This window comes from Camelina sativa, chromosome 3 (assembly GCF_030686135.1).
Source record: "Camelina sativa cultivar CO46 ecotype springtype chromosome 3, ASM3068613v1".
Classification (NCBI taxonomy): Eukaryota; Viridiplantae; Streptophyta; class Magnoliopsida; order Brassicales; family Brassicaceae; genus Camelina; species Camelina sativa.
Window position 1 is genome coordinate 4,139,204 of NC_141882.1, and position 14,847 is coordinate 4,154,050.

The 14,847-nt window shown below is 47.5% G+C and overlaps 1 protein-coding gene across 1 annotated transcript; it reads right to left on the reverse strand.

The window, feature by feature from the left end:
* Positions 1–11,828: 11,828 nt before the first annotated feature.
* Positions 11,829–14,305, reverse strand: LOC104778664 (uncharacterized). The gene is made up of 2 exons (XM_010503114.2): positions 14,240–14,305; positions 11,829–14,135 (listed from the first exon to the last, which is right to left on the reverse strand). Exons 1-2 carry the CDS (start codon positions 14,303–14,305, stop codon positions 11,829–11,831), a joined length of 2,373 nt encoding a protein of 790 aa, XP_010501416.2.
* Positions 14,306–14,847: the final 542 nt, after the last annotated feature.

Sequence of the window (14,847 nt, forward strand, 5' to 3'; positions counted from 1 at the left end):
TCTGTATAGTACTATGCTAAACCTCTCACCAACATAGCGCGCGCTAACGAATGTTTTCGTAACGTCTGCCGCTCAATCTCTAATAAAACACAATAGAAAAGTAACGTCAAGTCCAAAAACCAGGCTGGTTTCATTTCATCCAAGGCTGGCTTCGCTCTGCCTCTCTCGATGAACTAGTTTAAAATTATAGAGTATTTCTGTATTTGTTTTCCTATAGCAAAAATTCAAACCGAGGATTAAGAAATAATGATATTGAGGTTCTCTTGTGCCAGACCCATATCGGTTTGAACTGGCTGTTTTCCGGTTTAATTATTGTTGCTTTTTTAGAAAGCATCTTGATAGAAAACCAATATGGGCTTTTCTAGAAATTTCTGAGCCCACTAAGAAGCAGATGCAGTCTATCTATATAGAGTCTCGACGACGACGGTTCATGGTTTAAATCAGCCGATCGGGTTTTAACCCTAAACCAAACTGCGGTTCGTACCGGTTCGTCTCATCCCTATAAAAAGTCCTACTACTAAACGTTCTATAGGGCAAGAAGAACTGAGGAAGACACTATATATCAAAAGGTCTTGTAATTGCAACCTGATTCCGACATATTTAGAGTTGTCTTTGCTCCTCCCTCTTAAGTTGAGCTTGCACCGTCAAAGAATTGCGGCAGGTTTATCTCTTTGCTACTCTTTTGCATTGGGGTCTTAGCAAATTTGGTTATGTAACACTGGCCATTGCTAGTCTTTCGTGTAAAGCTAATGTGACTTTCAAAATATGGTGAACATATAGAGGTCCGGAGATGAATATCTTGTTAAATACATCATGATGATTACCTCTACCACAACAACTACTTACTTATGATATTCTTTTTCCTCCCCTTATCTGCTTGTGCTTGTAGTCTGCTGCATCTTTTATATAGTTGATGCTAATAGCTTCTACTTGAGAATATATAATCATTATCATTGCATCCGGGTTTGATGATTTTGCAAAGTGGTAGTTCTGTTTTGGCCTACACTCCCTGTATCTGTACATCATGAATTTGTGAAGTGGCTTTTCTAGGTTTGTTACTCCTAGTGTAGGATTTCTACGTTTATAAGTGTGCCAGAATGAGTTATTTAGTTAAATTTGTAAGCTCTTACACAGGACATATATATATCAGATTGTTTGCCATTGTCAGAATTTGGTTGGAATGATTCTGGGGGAACACGTTCAAATCTATTTTGAGGAGTTGTGTTGCTCATATCCTCTTCAGTTTTGTTGTTTTGATGTCATCGTTGATTTGATTATTTAAGTGATTCTTGCTGGTAGTGTGACCTCACCTCACCATTATTGCTCATAGAAGGTGAAGAGCATCTTTGTTTTGATAATAAATGGTCCTTACTTCTGACTTAGAGAGAGGGTTTAGGACTAGAGAGGGTTTATGATAATTGATTTAACCAACATTTTCTTATTAGAAGAACTCAATTATTATGAAGAAATGTATAATTTGAGAGAATTTCTTTAACTATTATAATGCTAGTTGTAATTTATTTTTGTATATAAATTAAAAGCGAAAATTTGTCTTTTCTAAAAAATATATATATTTGCGGATCAGTTTGATGAATTTTTTTTTTGTTTTTTTAAATGAAGTCAATAAATTGTTATCTCTGCAACGGTTATATGTATCTCTGTTTTGTTTGTTTTTTTCCAACTAGGCAACAACAATAAAAAAACAAAAACAAAAAAGAATATAAAAAAAAAATCAAAATAGGAAAAGGAAATATATAGAGAAAAAAGGAAAAGTTTAGTGATGGAGCGCCAGGTGGACAAAATAGTCAAAGTGTTTGACTACCGACTTTGTGACTTTTAATCTTAACCGCTGAAATATTAGACGAGATCAAATCAGGATCGTCCATCTAGTTATTGTTATCTCTATAAATAATAGTCTCCTCCGGCTCTCTGTCTCTCAGTCCCATAGCTTTCCCTTCTTCTTCTTTGTTGTCATCGTTCCGAGTTCTTGTCATCGTTCTGATTCAATTCTTCTAGGGTTTGGTTTCTTCTAACTAAATTGAATCGTTCAAAAGCTTTTTTTTTTATTATTCGATAATTAACTTTGACTTCGCAATGTTATTGTAGATTTTTGGAGAAGGATGATGCTTTGATGGTCGGTCAGTGATTGTAGAAACTAGGTTTCCACAATGAATTTGTTTAAGGAGGGAAATAAATTCAATAGAGTTATCTCTCTAGAAAATATATCTAAGCCCTCAGATTGAAAGTAAAGAAGTAGAACTCAAAGGAATTAGGGTTTATTGCTCTGAACAAAAGGAGAACTCGATTATTGTATTTTATTCTGGATGCCTTACAATGGAGAAGTCTCTCCTTCTTTATACATGTTCTAAGATTACAATATATTAACTTTTCTTATCGGACGAAGTGAGATATGGAAAACTGCCTCGTTGCTTCAGTCGGCCGCCGTGCCGAAGTGGAAGTCGGCTCCTTCTTCTTCAAGGCTACACTTTGGCCGAACTGACTTCTTGTTGACCTAATCGAGCCCTTAACCGGTTTCCCGGTTAACTAATCAATTAGTATTTCTGGTTTAGCTCGGTATGTCGGGGGTGCTGAATCCCGCACCAACAATTAGTCCCCCCCAGTTCCGAATATTCGAGATTCAATTCGAATGTTTCGAACTATGGGAAGAGAATATCCGATCTAATCCATGAAAACTTAATTAATTTTACCCGGATTCTCGCGTCATTTCGCCGCGAATTGCTCGGACGACACGTGTCGTTTGCATCACATCAGCTAGCCCGGAATTCGAAGAGTCGCATAGGTCATAATTGCTCTGCGTAGGGTTGCCACCCGCTCGACTCTATAAATACGCCTCCCCTTTCGTCATTTCTCATTTTCTGTCAACAACGAAAGGTAATCTGCTCCGATCTCTCTCCTATTTATTTTGTTAGTTCCGATTTTCTTCCGCACTCTCCGAACTCAGAATATGGCAAGCACATCAGAACCCATCTCTTCGCCAGAAGTCGAGGGCGAACAGCTAATTCGTCGATCTTCCAGGCGGAAAACTCTCGACCCAGAGCGTACCACGCAGATCGGTGAGTCGAGTAGATCGGCTTCCGAAGTCCCACCACACCTTGTTCGCTGTTCAGCAGGAACTTCATCTTCACAAGTATTGCCGTTACCATCAGTTCGTCCTGAAGAGGAAAGCACCGAACTGACTCAAGGCGTACTGTCACAAGAGGAAGATCGGTTTGTTCCCTTAGGACTCTTGATCGAGGATATCGATCCCTTGTTTGACCATAAAGGACAGATTGGTGGCGAAAAGAGTTTGAGTTCGTCCAAAACCGTGAACGACATGCTGAACTCATGTGGTTTATTCAACAGCGAAGTCACAATTCTGATTCCTCGAGAGGACCAACGCCCTTAGAACCCTCCGGAAGGGTATATATGTCTATACAAATGTTATTTTACCGAATGTCGCCTCTTATTTCCAATCCCTGCGTTGATATCGCTCTACGCCCAAAGACGCAGGATAGCGATCTGCCAGTTCGTCCCCGGAGCTATTTGTAACTTTATGGCTGCCCTCACTGTAGCAGCCAAAGTCGGGGTCAATATTGGAGTTCAATGTTTTGAACAACTATCCAATTTTAAGTTATCAAAGAGTCTACACCGCTGGGAAGTGAATATGAGGCCGACGCACAATTTCCTTATCGGTAAAAGAGTGAGCAAATTCAAGAAGTGGATGAACCACTACTTCTACGTCCGCGTCGATCAGTACTCACTCGCTAACCCATTGGGTTTCCATCGGAGAGTGTGGAATGAAAATCCTGGTAGACTTTATATTTTCAGCACGTTTTAATTGACTTCGGCACCTCTAACCAGTTTTAATTTTTCGTGGCATGTTTCCAGATCGTCCATTCTGCGCGACGCGGCTAGCTCCAAACTACCATCCCGTCAGAGACGCTCTATTAACCGGAAACAATCGTTAGTGGGAGTTCATCACCCGTATCCGTGTTGAAACAGCGATGGGCAAACCCAGGACGACGTTCCCAAGTTTTGCTAGGTCACTAGGACGAACTGCGGAACCTACCGGAGCACGTGTCCTTGAATCGGACAGTCACCAGATCGTTCGCCGTGACACGCAGGCTGCCATTGAAGCTGACATCGACCCATCTCAGGGTCGAACCGAAGTCGATCCCATCCCGGACCAGACCGACGTTGACCCTACTCAGGCTTCTGGAGAAAACGTCAACACAGTCGATGTCGCGGAAGAAGTTATTCTCCCTTTGGCCTTAGAGAATGCCAATCCTTCGACCAAAGAACAGGATGTCCCGCAACTTGAAGCTGGATCCAAAAGAAGGAAGAAGAAAAAGAAGCAAACCAGAGATAACCCAGTCGCCGAGCCATAGCCGGAAGTGAACCGCAAACGCTCGGCGGAAGAAGCCGGACTGGAATCTGCCGATCGATTTCGCCTGGAAAGGAGAAATGTTAAAACAGATCGCTTCTCCTATCATTACTTCGGCGACTACCCTCTGGTGACCAATCGTGAAGCCTCAGGCGAGCTCTTCCGAACCTTGAAGACCTCCAGTCGAATCCTTCCGTCGGCGGATGAACTTGAATTTAAACTGGCGTTCCTTGATGTCGCCGAGTGCCACCTAATTGTATGCCCTATCATTTTGTTTAGTTTGCTTGAAATTTTAGCGGGCGAACTGACATATGTTCTTCGGGTTTGCAGACTGCCGCCAAGATGAACACGCTGACTCAATTATACGATAGGCATGCCAAATCCAGTAAGAAGTCTGGATTGGAGCTCGAGAAAGTGAAAGAATGCGCAGAGCAAATCCGGATTGCCAGCGACACCAAGGATGCGAGGATCAAAGAGCTCGAGGCGCTTGTTGCCGAGAAAGATGGTATCATTGCCAGCTCCGAGTTGAGGATTAGTGAACTGAACTCCCGAGCGCTTACTCTCGAGGAAGAGAAGAACAAACTGCAGGAATCATGCGACGGGTTAAAGGTTCAGCTCAACTTCGAAGTCAAGAGACTTCGGCGGGATCGTTGGGAGAAGGTGGAGCGAACAACAATGAAAGCGCAGACCCGACTGGATAAGGTCAAGGCCTATCTACTCGAACAGGAGAAAGTTCGTCCCCTGGAGGATCTGCTAAACCAAGCTTCCGGGATACAGGAAACTGTAAAATATCTGGTCGAAAATGGGGCCATCATTCCGGCGGAACGAATCAAGGAGATTGACGAGAAAAAGGCCGAAGCCGAGGAGACTGTCAAGGCGATCGATGTCCTTGATCTGAATGATAAAGATCTCAACATGTCCACGGATCAACTCGGCTATGGATTTCCCCCCCCCCCCCCCGGAACGATAGCACCAGACTCCGTCCAACATCCTTCTCTTCTTTTTCTTTTGTTGTCAATTCACGGGTCTGAGTACCCTTGTAAAACATTGCCGACTTGTTCGGCCCATCTTCTCTTTAGGGACTTAATTACCGAAACTTTTATTTTTATCATAAAAGGAAAAACTGATAAATTTGCATTCCTACCATTTTGCACGGAAAGTTGCCAATTTTGAAAAGGGGGTTTTCCTCCCAATACTCGTATAAATCTATCCGGCGCTGCCTACGGATTAAACATCCCAAAAAGAACTCTCAATCAAGACAATGTCAAGCTCGGTTAGCAGCGTGGAATCCCCACTAGTTGGCAACGATGTGCCGACGTTCTCGAATGCTGAAGCTGTCGAAAGGGGGATTGCGTACTACCCGAACATCCAAGCTCCCTGGATGTTGATGTTCCGCGTCAAACCGGAAGAAAGGCGCGAACTAGAAGAATTTCTTCATGAGGTGGAAGATCGCCATACGGAATATCGCGATCGTCTTCCCGCATCGGAACAAGTACAACAAAGGATTGGATTAAGAATGGGTTCGACAAGATAGCTGCTTTGCCGCCATGTCTTGCTGCGTACTGCGACGAATGCCGAAGGGAATCAGATCGGAGACCGACGCACACGGACACTGTCTTGATCGGTGACTTCATTCCCTGTAACGTTAAGCCGTTCTACATTAACCGGCGTGCAACCGGTGCCAAGCTTGCCGAGGCCGACGCCTTTTTCCGTCAGGTAGTCACTACCCTCTTTTCCTTTTTGCTTTCCTTATGAACGATCGAAATTTGTCTTCTTCGTACTAACCCGTTGTTGATTTTGCGTTTGCAGATTGAGGGTACGCACGAAGAACTGACTCAAGATCTTCAGTACTTTCATATGAAGAAAGGCAGGATCGATCGACGGCTGAGGACTCTGGAGTCCGAGATCGCCCTACTCAAGGCGAAAAGGAAAAAAACTACTGACCTGCTCGATGAATCCGAACAGAAGGCCAGAGCATTGGAGACTTGTCCCGAGGAATGGAAAAAGACTGGGTTGCAACTACTATGGCCAATGCCGAAGCGACTCAAGACGAGCATTCGCGAGATTGCTGCGAATGGCGCACCAGTTCGGAATTAGGATGTTTCGTTTGATAATTCAATAAAATGCAACTACAATATAGCAGGCGAACTTGAACTTTGCTTGTCGTAAAATCTCAATAAAACTTTTTCTGTAATAATAAGAGATTTATTTTCCTACTTTATTCTCAAAAATGTGCCAGAAGCGAGACGTCTCCCGGCTTACGTCAGGCAATTTTTATTAAGTGACGGTAGACAAAATCGATTAGAGCCTCAAAAGCAGTCTATGAATTTTAAACGAAGTGTGTTTGGTCGGAGAGCGAGATACTGGGCTCGGCTTATCTCCTTTTACTTTAGTTTGGTGGCCGGAGTTCGAAATTATTCTCTGGGTTCGGCTTACCATACCGTCCGAACTAAAGGTTGAGTGCAAAATAAATACTCTGGGTTCGGCTTACCCCAACAATTAAGAGATTGGGCGCGGAATAAACGCTTTGGGTCCGGCTTATCCCAATGATTGAAAGTTCGAGTGCGTAATAATGACTCTGGGTCCGGCTTATCCCGAAAAATAGTAGGTAGTTATACCAGCTGATCACCTGGCCAGGGTGTCAACAAGGGGTGAGTTCGGTACGAACTAATAGATACTTAGTCCAAGTCGGGCTAAGGTATACGTATGAGTGTATAGTTTTTTTTTTTTTTTTTTTTTTTTTTTTTTTTTATTTTATTTTATTTTTTTTTTTGAAAATTTTCCTTTTTCCGTTCTGGAAATAATGAACGCACTTTATTAAATGCGCTGCGCGGTCTTTGAGAATTATTCTCGGGACCTCGCGAAAATCACGCTGCACTCTGATTGGTGGATTCAGCGGCGGTTACTTCCACAACTTTCCAAAATATTGAGAGAAAGAGATGGTGACTACTCGATCTGCGTGGCTAAGACGGGCTCTGGAAAGGTTAGCCGCTTCGTCGAGCGGTTCCAACCGAACCGAATTGTCGGATGACTCCTCTGCCCAAGAGGGCGTAGAGACTTTCCGAGTACGCACACCTGTCCCACCTGTGTATATGGCGGATGTAGAAGGGAGCCTCGTGTGTCAAGAACTCCGAAGGTATCGGGCTCGCCGCTATAGGCTGGGAGCTCACCTTATGGCGAGACGTCGTAGACTGGCCGAAGTCTGTCGGCTTTACCGTTTGGACGGGATTATTTGGGTCCTGAACGAAATAATCGCCGAAGGCTTCTTTTTGGAGAAGTAGCGTATGACCGGGCTGCTTCCCGCGCGTGCGGCGTGCCAAGAACTGGTGGCGAGTATGGAGGTGCCTGTCCTTTTTGAGGATGACTGTCAGCCCCTCGAAGATACTGCGCACTCGTTCACTGTGGATATCTGGGCCTACCGGGCTTCCGTAGAAAGGTTAAGGCGGTACGCCAATTTCTTGGAGTCGGCTGGCCCGATTTTCCGTGAGAGGCACCTGGTCGAGGGCCCGTGCGCCTTCCTGGAAGACTTGGTGTCAGGAGGCGTTGAAGTTCCGAGGGAGAGACTGGAGACCCTAAGACAAGCTCGTCAGTTCTGGCGAAGCGAACTGGATAAGGTAACAGTAGAGGAACCGCTGGTAGACGATCTGTCAGGTCCGCGGCCTCCACTTCGTCTACTGGACCGCCCCAGATAGTGACGGCGAAACCCTGACAGTTCCGAACGCAGAATCCGAACGGTTTTTTTTTTTTTTTTTTTAGGAGAACTCAGTCGTTGAAGGGATTTTCCCCCTTTGCGTCTCTTTTCTCTATTTTCTTTTTTGTGTTGGTCATCGCTCCAAAGCATGTAATGGGGATTGACTTAGTTAGAAAAACTTTATTTTAATTGGAATTATCAAACCGTGTAAGATAAATCAAATCCATGGTCGATATTTCATACATCAGCTTGCCGCCGAACTGAATGTATTCGAAAATAAGAAGAAGTTTTTTAACCGGAAAAAACTTTATTAAAATATTAGCTGCATTCGCTTCATCTTTAAAAGATAAAGAATTGCCTACGTACCCCGAAGTGGTGATCAAGCCAACCGTAGTTCGTACTACAAAAGAAAGATAAATGGAGTTCGGAGTCCCGAAAACTCCTGGGTAGGATCGTAACAGCGACTTAGCTGTAATAACGTTTCAAGTGGGCTGCGTTCCACGAGTTTTTGATCAGTTCCCCGGCCATGGTTACGAGTTCGTAGACGGCTGGACGAACCGCTCTAGACACGAGGTATGGACCCTCCCATCGAGCGCCGAGCTTACCGGCGTTTACTTCCTTGGTGTTCTCGAAAACTTCTCTCAGAACTAGATCGCCTTCGTTGAAACGCCGCTGATGAACAGTCTTATTATAGTATCGAGCTGCTGCGTCTTGGTAATGTTGCACTCGAACTAGAGCTTTATCGTGCAACTCCTCGGCAAGGTTGTTGTGGTCGATCAGCATTTTGTCATTGAGTTCGGGATTATCGACCATCATAGTATGGCGAAGTGTCGGGACTCCTGCTTCGGCCGGGGCAAGTGCTTCGAGATCATATGCGAGAGAGAAGGGGGACTGTCCTGTGCTTCGCCGCGGGGTTGTGTGATATGACCATAGTACACCGTCCAAGTGGTCCGCCCATGCTTCCTTCCTTCGACCGAGTCGTTTCTTAAGTCCGTCGACGATCGACTTATTCGTGGCTTCAGCTTGACCATTACCTTGCGGGTACCGAGGAGTGGAAGTGCTGAGACGGATTTGCCACTTCGACAGGAAGCGTCTGGTGATCATCGAGGTGAATTGGGTGCCGTTGTCAGTGACAATCTCGTGCGGAAGTCCGTGGCGACATATGATGTTCTTCCACATGAAGTTGGTCACGTCTAGGGATTGGATCCTCGTGAAAGATTCTGCCTCCACCCACTTGGTGAAGTAATCGGTCAGCACCAGGACATACTTCTTGGACTTGGACGCCGGCAAAGGTCCTATGGCGTCTATGGCCCAACGCATAAAAGGGTATGGAGCTGTCACGGTATTTAGCAGTTCGGGCGGGACGTGCCGCATTGGTCCATGGCGCTGACAAGTTTCGCAATTGGCCGCGAAAGTTTCGCAATCGGCCATCATGGTAGGCCAATAGTGACCATCCTTTTTGATTTTAAGAGCGAGTGCGCGTCCGCCAGAATGGTTGCCACCCTCGCCTTCATGCACCTCCATCATGATGCATTCGGCTTCGTCCCGAGTAACGCAGGTAAGGAATACTCCTGACGCACTTCGGCGAAACAGCTCACCGTCCAAAAGGATGTACCTGGCACTTTGGGCCTTCAGTCGTCGAGCTGCCCATCGGTCTGTCGGGACGATACCATAGGAGATGTAAAGTTTGATCTCAAGTTGCCAATCCTCCGGAGGTTTGGCGACGTCCGTCATATCTTCTATTGGCTCATCGACTTCCATCGGGACTGAGTCATCGTTGATGACGGCAATCTGGCTGTCCGGATCAATGCTGGGAGCATCGATGCATTCAATTGGAATGGTACATCATAACTCGGGGTCGGAGCGGTTTACCAGGGCTGCGAGGGCGTCGACTGATGCATTCTCGTTCCGTGGGACCTTTGTCAGAGAAAAAGACGCAAATTCTCCGGATAACGTGTGGACCAACTGTCGATATGCTCCCATTCGCTTGTTTTTGGCGTCGAACTCTCCGCTGAATTGGCTGACTACGAGTTGGGAGTCGAAGAAGACCTGCAGGTGTTTGACTCCAAGTCCCCGGGCTAAACGGAGTCCCGCGAGAACGGCCTCGTATTCGGTTTCGTTGTTCGACGCTTTGAAGTTGAGCTTCAGTGCCTGCTCAAGGATTTCATCGGTGGGGGATCGGAGGATGAGTCCCACCCCAGAGCCGTGACTCGTTGACGAACCGTCGACGAACATTTTCTATTGCTCCACCGCGGGGGTGGGGTCGTCGAGCTCGGGCGATAGTTCGGTGATGAAGTCAACCAGAACTTGCGACTTCAGACTTGGTCGAAAACGGTACTCGATATCGTACTCGCTAAGTTCGACTGCCCACTTCGCCATGCGTCCGGATTAGAGAGGGCTATGGAGGACGGTTCGGAGTGGTTAGTCAGTAAGCACGATGATAGAGTGCGACTGAAAATAGGAGCGTAGTTTCCGTGCTGCGATGATCACCCCAAGGGCCAGTTTTTCCAGCGTGGGGTATCGTGATTCCGCGTCGTTAAGTGCTTTGCTCGTATAGAAGATGGGCTTTTGATCTCCGCTGACTGCCGAACTTGAAACCGAGACGTAGAGGTACATCGCCTCGCCGTCTTCCAGTTTGACTAACACTGGATGGCAAGTCAGATACACCTTTAGCTGACGAAAGGCAACCTCGCATTCCTCGTCCCAATGAAAATCTTTATTTCCGCGACGCAATTGGTAAAAGGGGAGGCACTTGTCCGTCGATCGGGCGATGAAACGATTCAGAGCGGCGATCCGGCCAGTCAGGCGTTGTACTTCTCGCTTGTTGGTCGGTGACGATAGTCCCAGGATGGCTTCAATCTGTTTAGTATTCGCCTCTATTCCCCGTTCAGTGACGATGTACCCCAAGAATTCTCCGGAGGTTACTCCGAACGTACATTTTGTTAGGTTTAATTTCATTTGGAATTGATGTTGGACGTGCTGTTCTGCGATCAAAGACTTGACCAGCATATCGTCTATATAGACCTCCATAGTTTTGCCGAGCAGATCTGCGAACATCATGTTTACCAATCGCTGGTAGGTTGCTCCGGCGTTTTTCAATCCGAACGGCATCACCTTGTAGCAGTAGGTGCCCCTATCTGTGATGAACGCCGTTTTCTCGCGGTCGGCCGGACCCCTGGCGATCTGGTTGTACCCTGAGAATGCATCCATAAATGAAAGCAATTGGTTGCCGGCCGTAGCTTTGACGAGACGGTCTATGTGCGGCAGAAGGAAGCTGTCCTTAGGACATGCTTTGTTGAGATCGGTGAAGTCCACGCAGACTCTCCACTTGCCGTTTTTCTTTTTGACCACCACCAGGTTAGCCAACCAATCAGGGTCCTGGACTTCCACTATTTGATCTGCCTTGAGTAGTCGTTCGACTTCGTCTTGGACCGCCTTGGCTCGATCCGGGCCCAAACGCCTGCGTTTCTGTCTGACCGGCTTGAATGTGGGATCGATGTTGAGCCTATGGCACATGACTTTGGGGCTTATCCCGACCATATCTTTTGTTGACCAGGCGAATGTGGAAGCTTGAGATTGCAGAAAAGCGATCAGCTTTGTCTTTATGAGTTCGTCGAGTTCGGACCCGATGCCGACGGTCCGCGAGGGGTCGGAGGGGTCTATATTTGCCTGTATGATTCGACACTCCGGAGACTTGAGGCGATCCCGCTCCGGCTTGTGGGGACCGGTAAGATGGTCCCCGCTCTGTAATTGCTATGCGTTCTCCGCCGTCCTCTGCTTTTTTTCGATAACAGAGCACACTCGGGCTACCCTTTGGTCGCCATAAAGTGTCCAAATTCCTGTGGTGGTCGGGAATTTGAGGCAGAGGTGATAGGTCGATGGCACGACCTGCATCGAATATATCCATGGTACCCCTAAAATGGCGTTGTAGATCGGACGTGCATCAATGACTGCGAACTTAGTCTTCCGGGTCACTCCGCCAGCTCGTACTTGTAGCTTTACGTCGCCCATTGACATCTTAGCGACCCCATCATAGCCCGTCAGCGTTCGAGTTTCGGGTTTCAGTTGGTCTGGTGTGACGCCCATTTTTTCTAACGTTTGCCAGCATAGTACGTTGACGGTGCTCCCAGTGTCGATCAGGACTCGTTCGACGTTGAAATCGCCCATTGTGACCTCGATAACCAAATGGTCCGAATGGGGATGTTGGATTCCTTTAGCATCCTTCAAAGTGAATGATATCGGGTCCGAACAGAGTGAAGGTTCGCTCGGAGCTGTTCGAAGGGTGCAAACTTGTCGTGCCCTCTTCTTTAACGCGCGGACGGAGTCTGCGCAGTCCTCCGGTGGGCCAAGTATCATGGTTATTCGTCCTCGGGGAGGGGAATTGGCCCGCTCTGGGTTTTGCCCCCTCTGCCGCTTGGGAGGGCCGGGCAGTTCGTATGCTTGGGGCGCCTCCTCTTGGAGGTTCACGAACGCTTGGTTGACCGGCTGTTGGACTGCGTTAGGTGGTGCGTTGTAGCCTCGTCCGCCACCCGCACCGCAGCCTCCATTAGATCGTCCGCCACGCCATCCCCCACGGTGACCTCTGCCTCCGCGAACGCTTTTTGGCTGAAAGACAGTTTCGACTTCGCCAGAGAGATACTTCCCGTACAAATAATTCTTCAGGTGGACGCACTCATGTGAGGAGTGACCGGGGGTCATGTGAAAGTCGCAGTAAAGTTCCTTCGGGTCAGACGGCTGCTTGTCTTGTTCTTCCGCCCTGGAGACTGCGTGGATGATGCCCTTTTTTCGATCCTGAGGTTCGTGGTGCTTGCGGGGTTCGTGATGTTCCACCCGGTTTTTAGCCTTGGGGGGATGCGACGATTGTTCGTCGTGAGTTTTCGCGGCTATTTGGGCCTCTTCCTCCTCATCGAGCGCGAATCTGGAAGCTCGATGCAGTGTGTCATCAAGGTCCTTGGGTTCCCGGATATTGAGGTCCTTTCGTAATGGTGATCCAGGGATCAGGCCCTTCCTGAAGGCTGCCATTGCAGCGTCCTCCGGGACGTTCACCTTTGTTAGCTTCTCCTTGAATCTGTTCAAGAAACTGGCGATGGGCTCTCCTCGTTCTTGGGCCATCTCCCAGAGATCCGAACTTGTCACGCCTCGTTCGATGAGGATTCGGTAATTCTTGAGGAAAGCCTTGGACAACTGGTCGAAGTTGTCGATTGAGTTCGGCTCGAGCCTTGTGAACCATACCAAGGCAGGGCCGGAAAGGCTATCGACGAATAGCTGACAGCAACCGGCGTCCCTCTGTTCGTCGGTGAATCGTGCTTTGGACATGGTTGCCATGAAGGACGTCATCAACTGGACCGGATCTTTGTCTCCCTGGTAGATTGGAAGCTTCAGCTTGACGTTCGGTACGGCAGCTCGCGTTATCTGTTGAGTGAAGGGCGACTGCCGAGTCACCTTGACAATTCTATCAATCTCCGGAGCTGTGCTGATAGCCCGATGGAGGAGTGTGTTCATGCCGCTAATCTGCGACTTGATTTCTTCGAGTTCGAAGCAAGGTCTGGGGTTTGTGAGGCGGGCGACCGGGGCGGCCGAGCTCTCGTGTATCCGCGAATTCGGATTCGTCGGTCGAATACTCGACGTGGTGTGAGGGGGAGGATTCCTCCTCTCGTATTGTGCGTCCGAAAAGTCGAGACGACGAGTGAGACCGCCCAAGTTTGGTGATTGTCCGGCAGAGACTTGCGATGGGGTTGTCTGGGTTACTACGGCGTCGACCCTGCGATTGGTATCGGAAATCATCTGGTAAATCTCTTTCGTCCTGGAGCCGAACAAGATCTTGAAGTCCTCCATGGAGATGACCTGCGGGTTCTGGACCGCCGGTGTGGCATGAACAGGGAGGTTCCCGTTCTGTGCGTCGAGCTGCTGCTCCGTGACGCGCGCATCCTCCTCGTTACGGTGTTGTTCATCGGTGAGCTCTGTGTCGAGGTTGACTAGCTCTACTTGAGTTCGCCCCGCTTCCTGGCTGGTCTCCCCTTCGGATCTGATCCCGACTGGGAGTTCGGTGGAGGTTTCGGCCTGGTTTGTCGTTGCGTTGACGCGCTGACGAGAGTACACGGCGATGGCCGGCCTGGTCGAAACGCCACCTCGTGTTGCGACGTTATCCTAAGTGGATGCGACACCTGTGAGATCGAGCATGCTGGAGGTTGTGCAGTTTGCTTCGGGATCTCGTTGATGATGGAAGACATTATTGTAGGGCTAGAGAGTAAGTTTTCTAGAGACGATTTGCGTCCCCACAGACGGCGCCAATTGTAGAAACTAGGTTTCCACAATGAATTTGTTTAAGGAGGGAAACAAATTCAATAGAGTTATCTCTCTAGAAAATAGATCTAAGCCCTCAGATTGAAAGTAAAGAAGTAGAACTCAAAGGAATTAGGGTTTATTGCTCTGAACAAGAGGAGAACTCGATTATTGTATTTTATTCTGGATGCCTTAGAATGGAGAAGTCTCTCCTTCTTTATACATGTTCTAAGATTACAATATATTAACTTTCCTTATCGGACGAAGTGAGATATGGAAAACTGCTTCATTGCTTCAGTCGGCCGCCGTGCCAAAGTGGAAGTCGACTTCTTCTTCTTCAAGGCTACACTTTGGCCGAACTGACTTCTTGTTGACCTAATCGAGCCCTTAACCGGTTTTCCGGTTAACTAATCAATTAGTATTTCTGGTTTAGCTCGGTATATCGGGGGTGCTGAATCCCGCACCAATAGTGATGGATCGTTTTTTATGT

Bases quoted from the DNA above. Each gene is read 5' to 3' on its own strand.
- LOC104778664 (XM_010503114.2), bottom strand. From the start codon at position 14,305: ATGTCTTCCATCATCAACGAGATCCCGAAGCAAACTGCACAACCTCCA. The intron at 14,136-14,239 runs GTGTCGCATCCA...ACGACAAACCAG, and splicing joins CAGCATGCTCGATCTCACAG to GCCGAAACCTCCACCGAACT.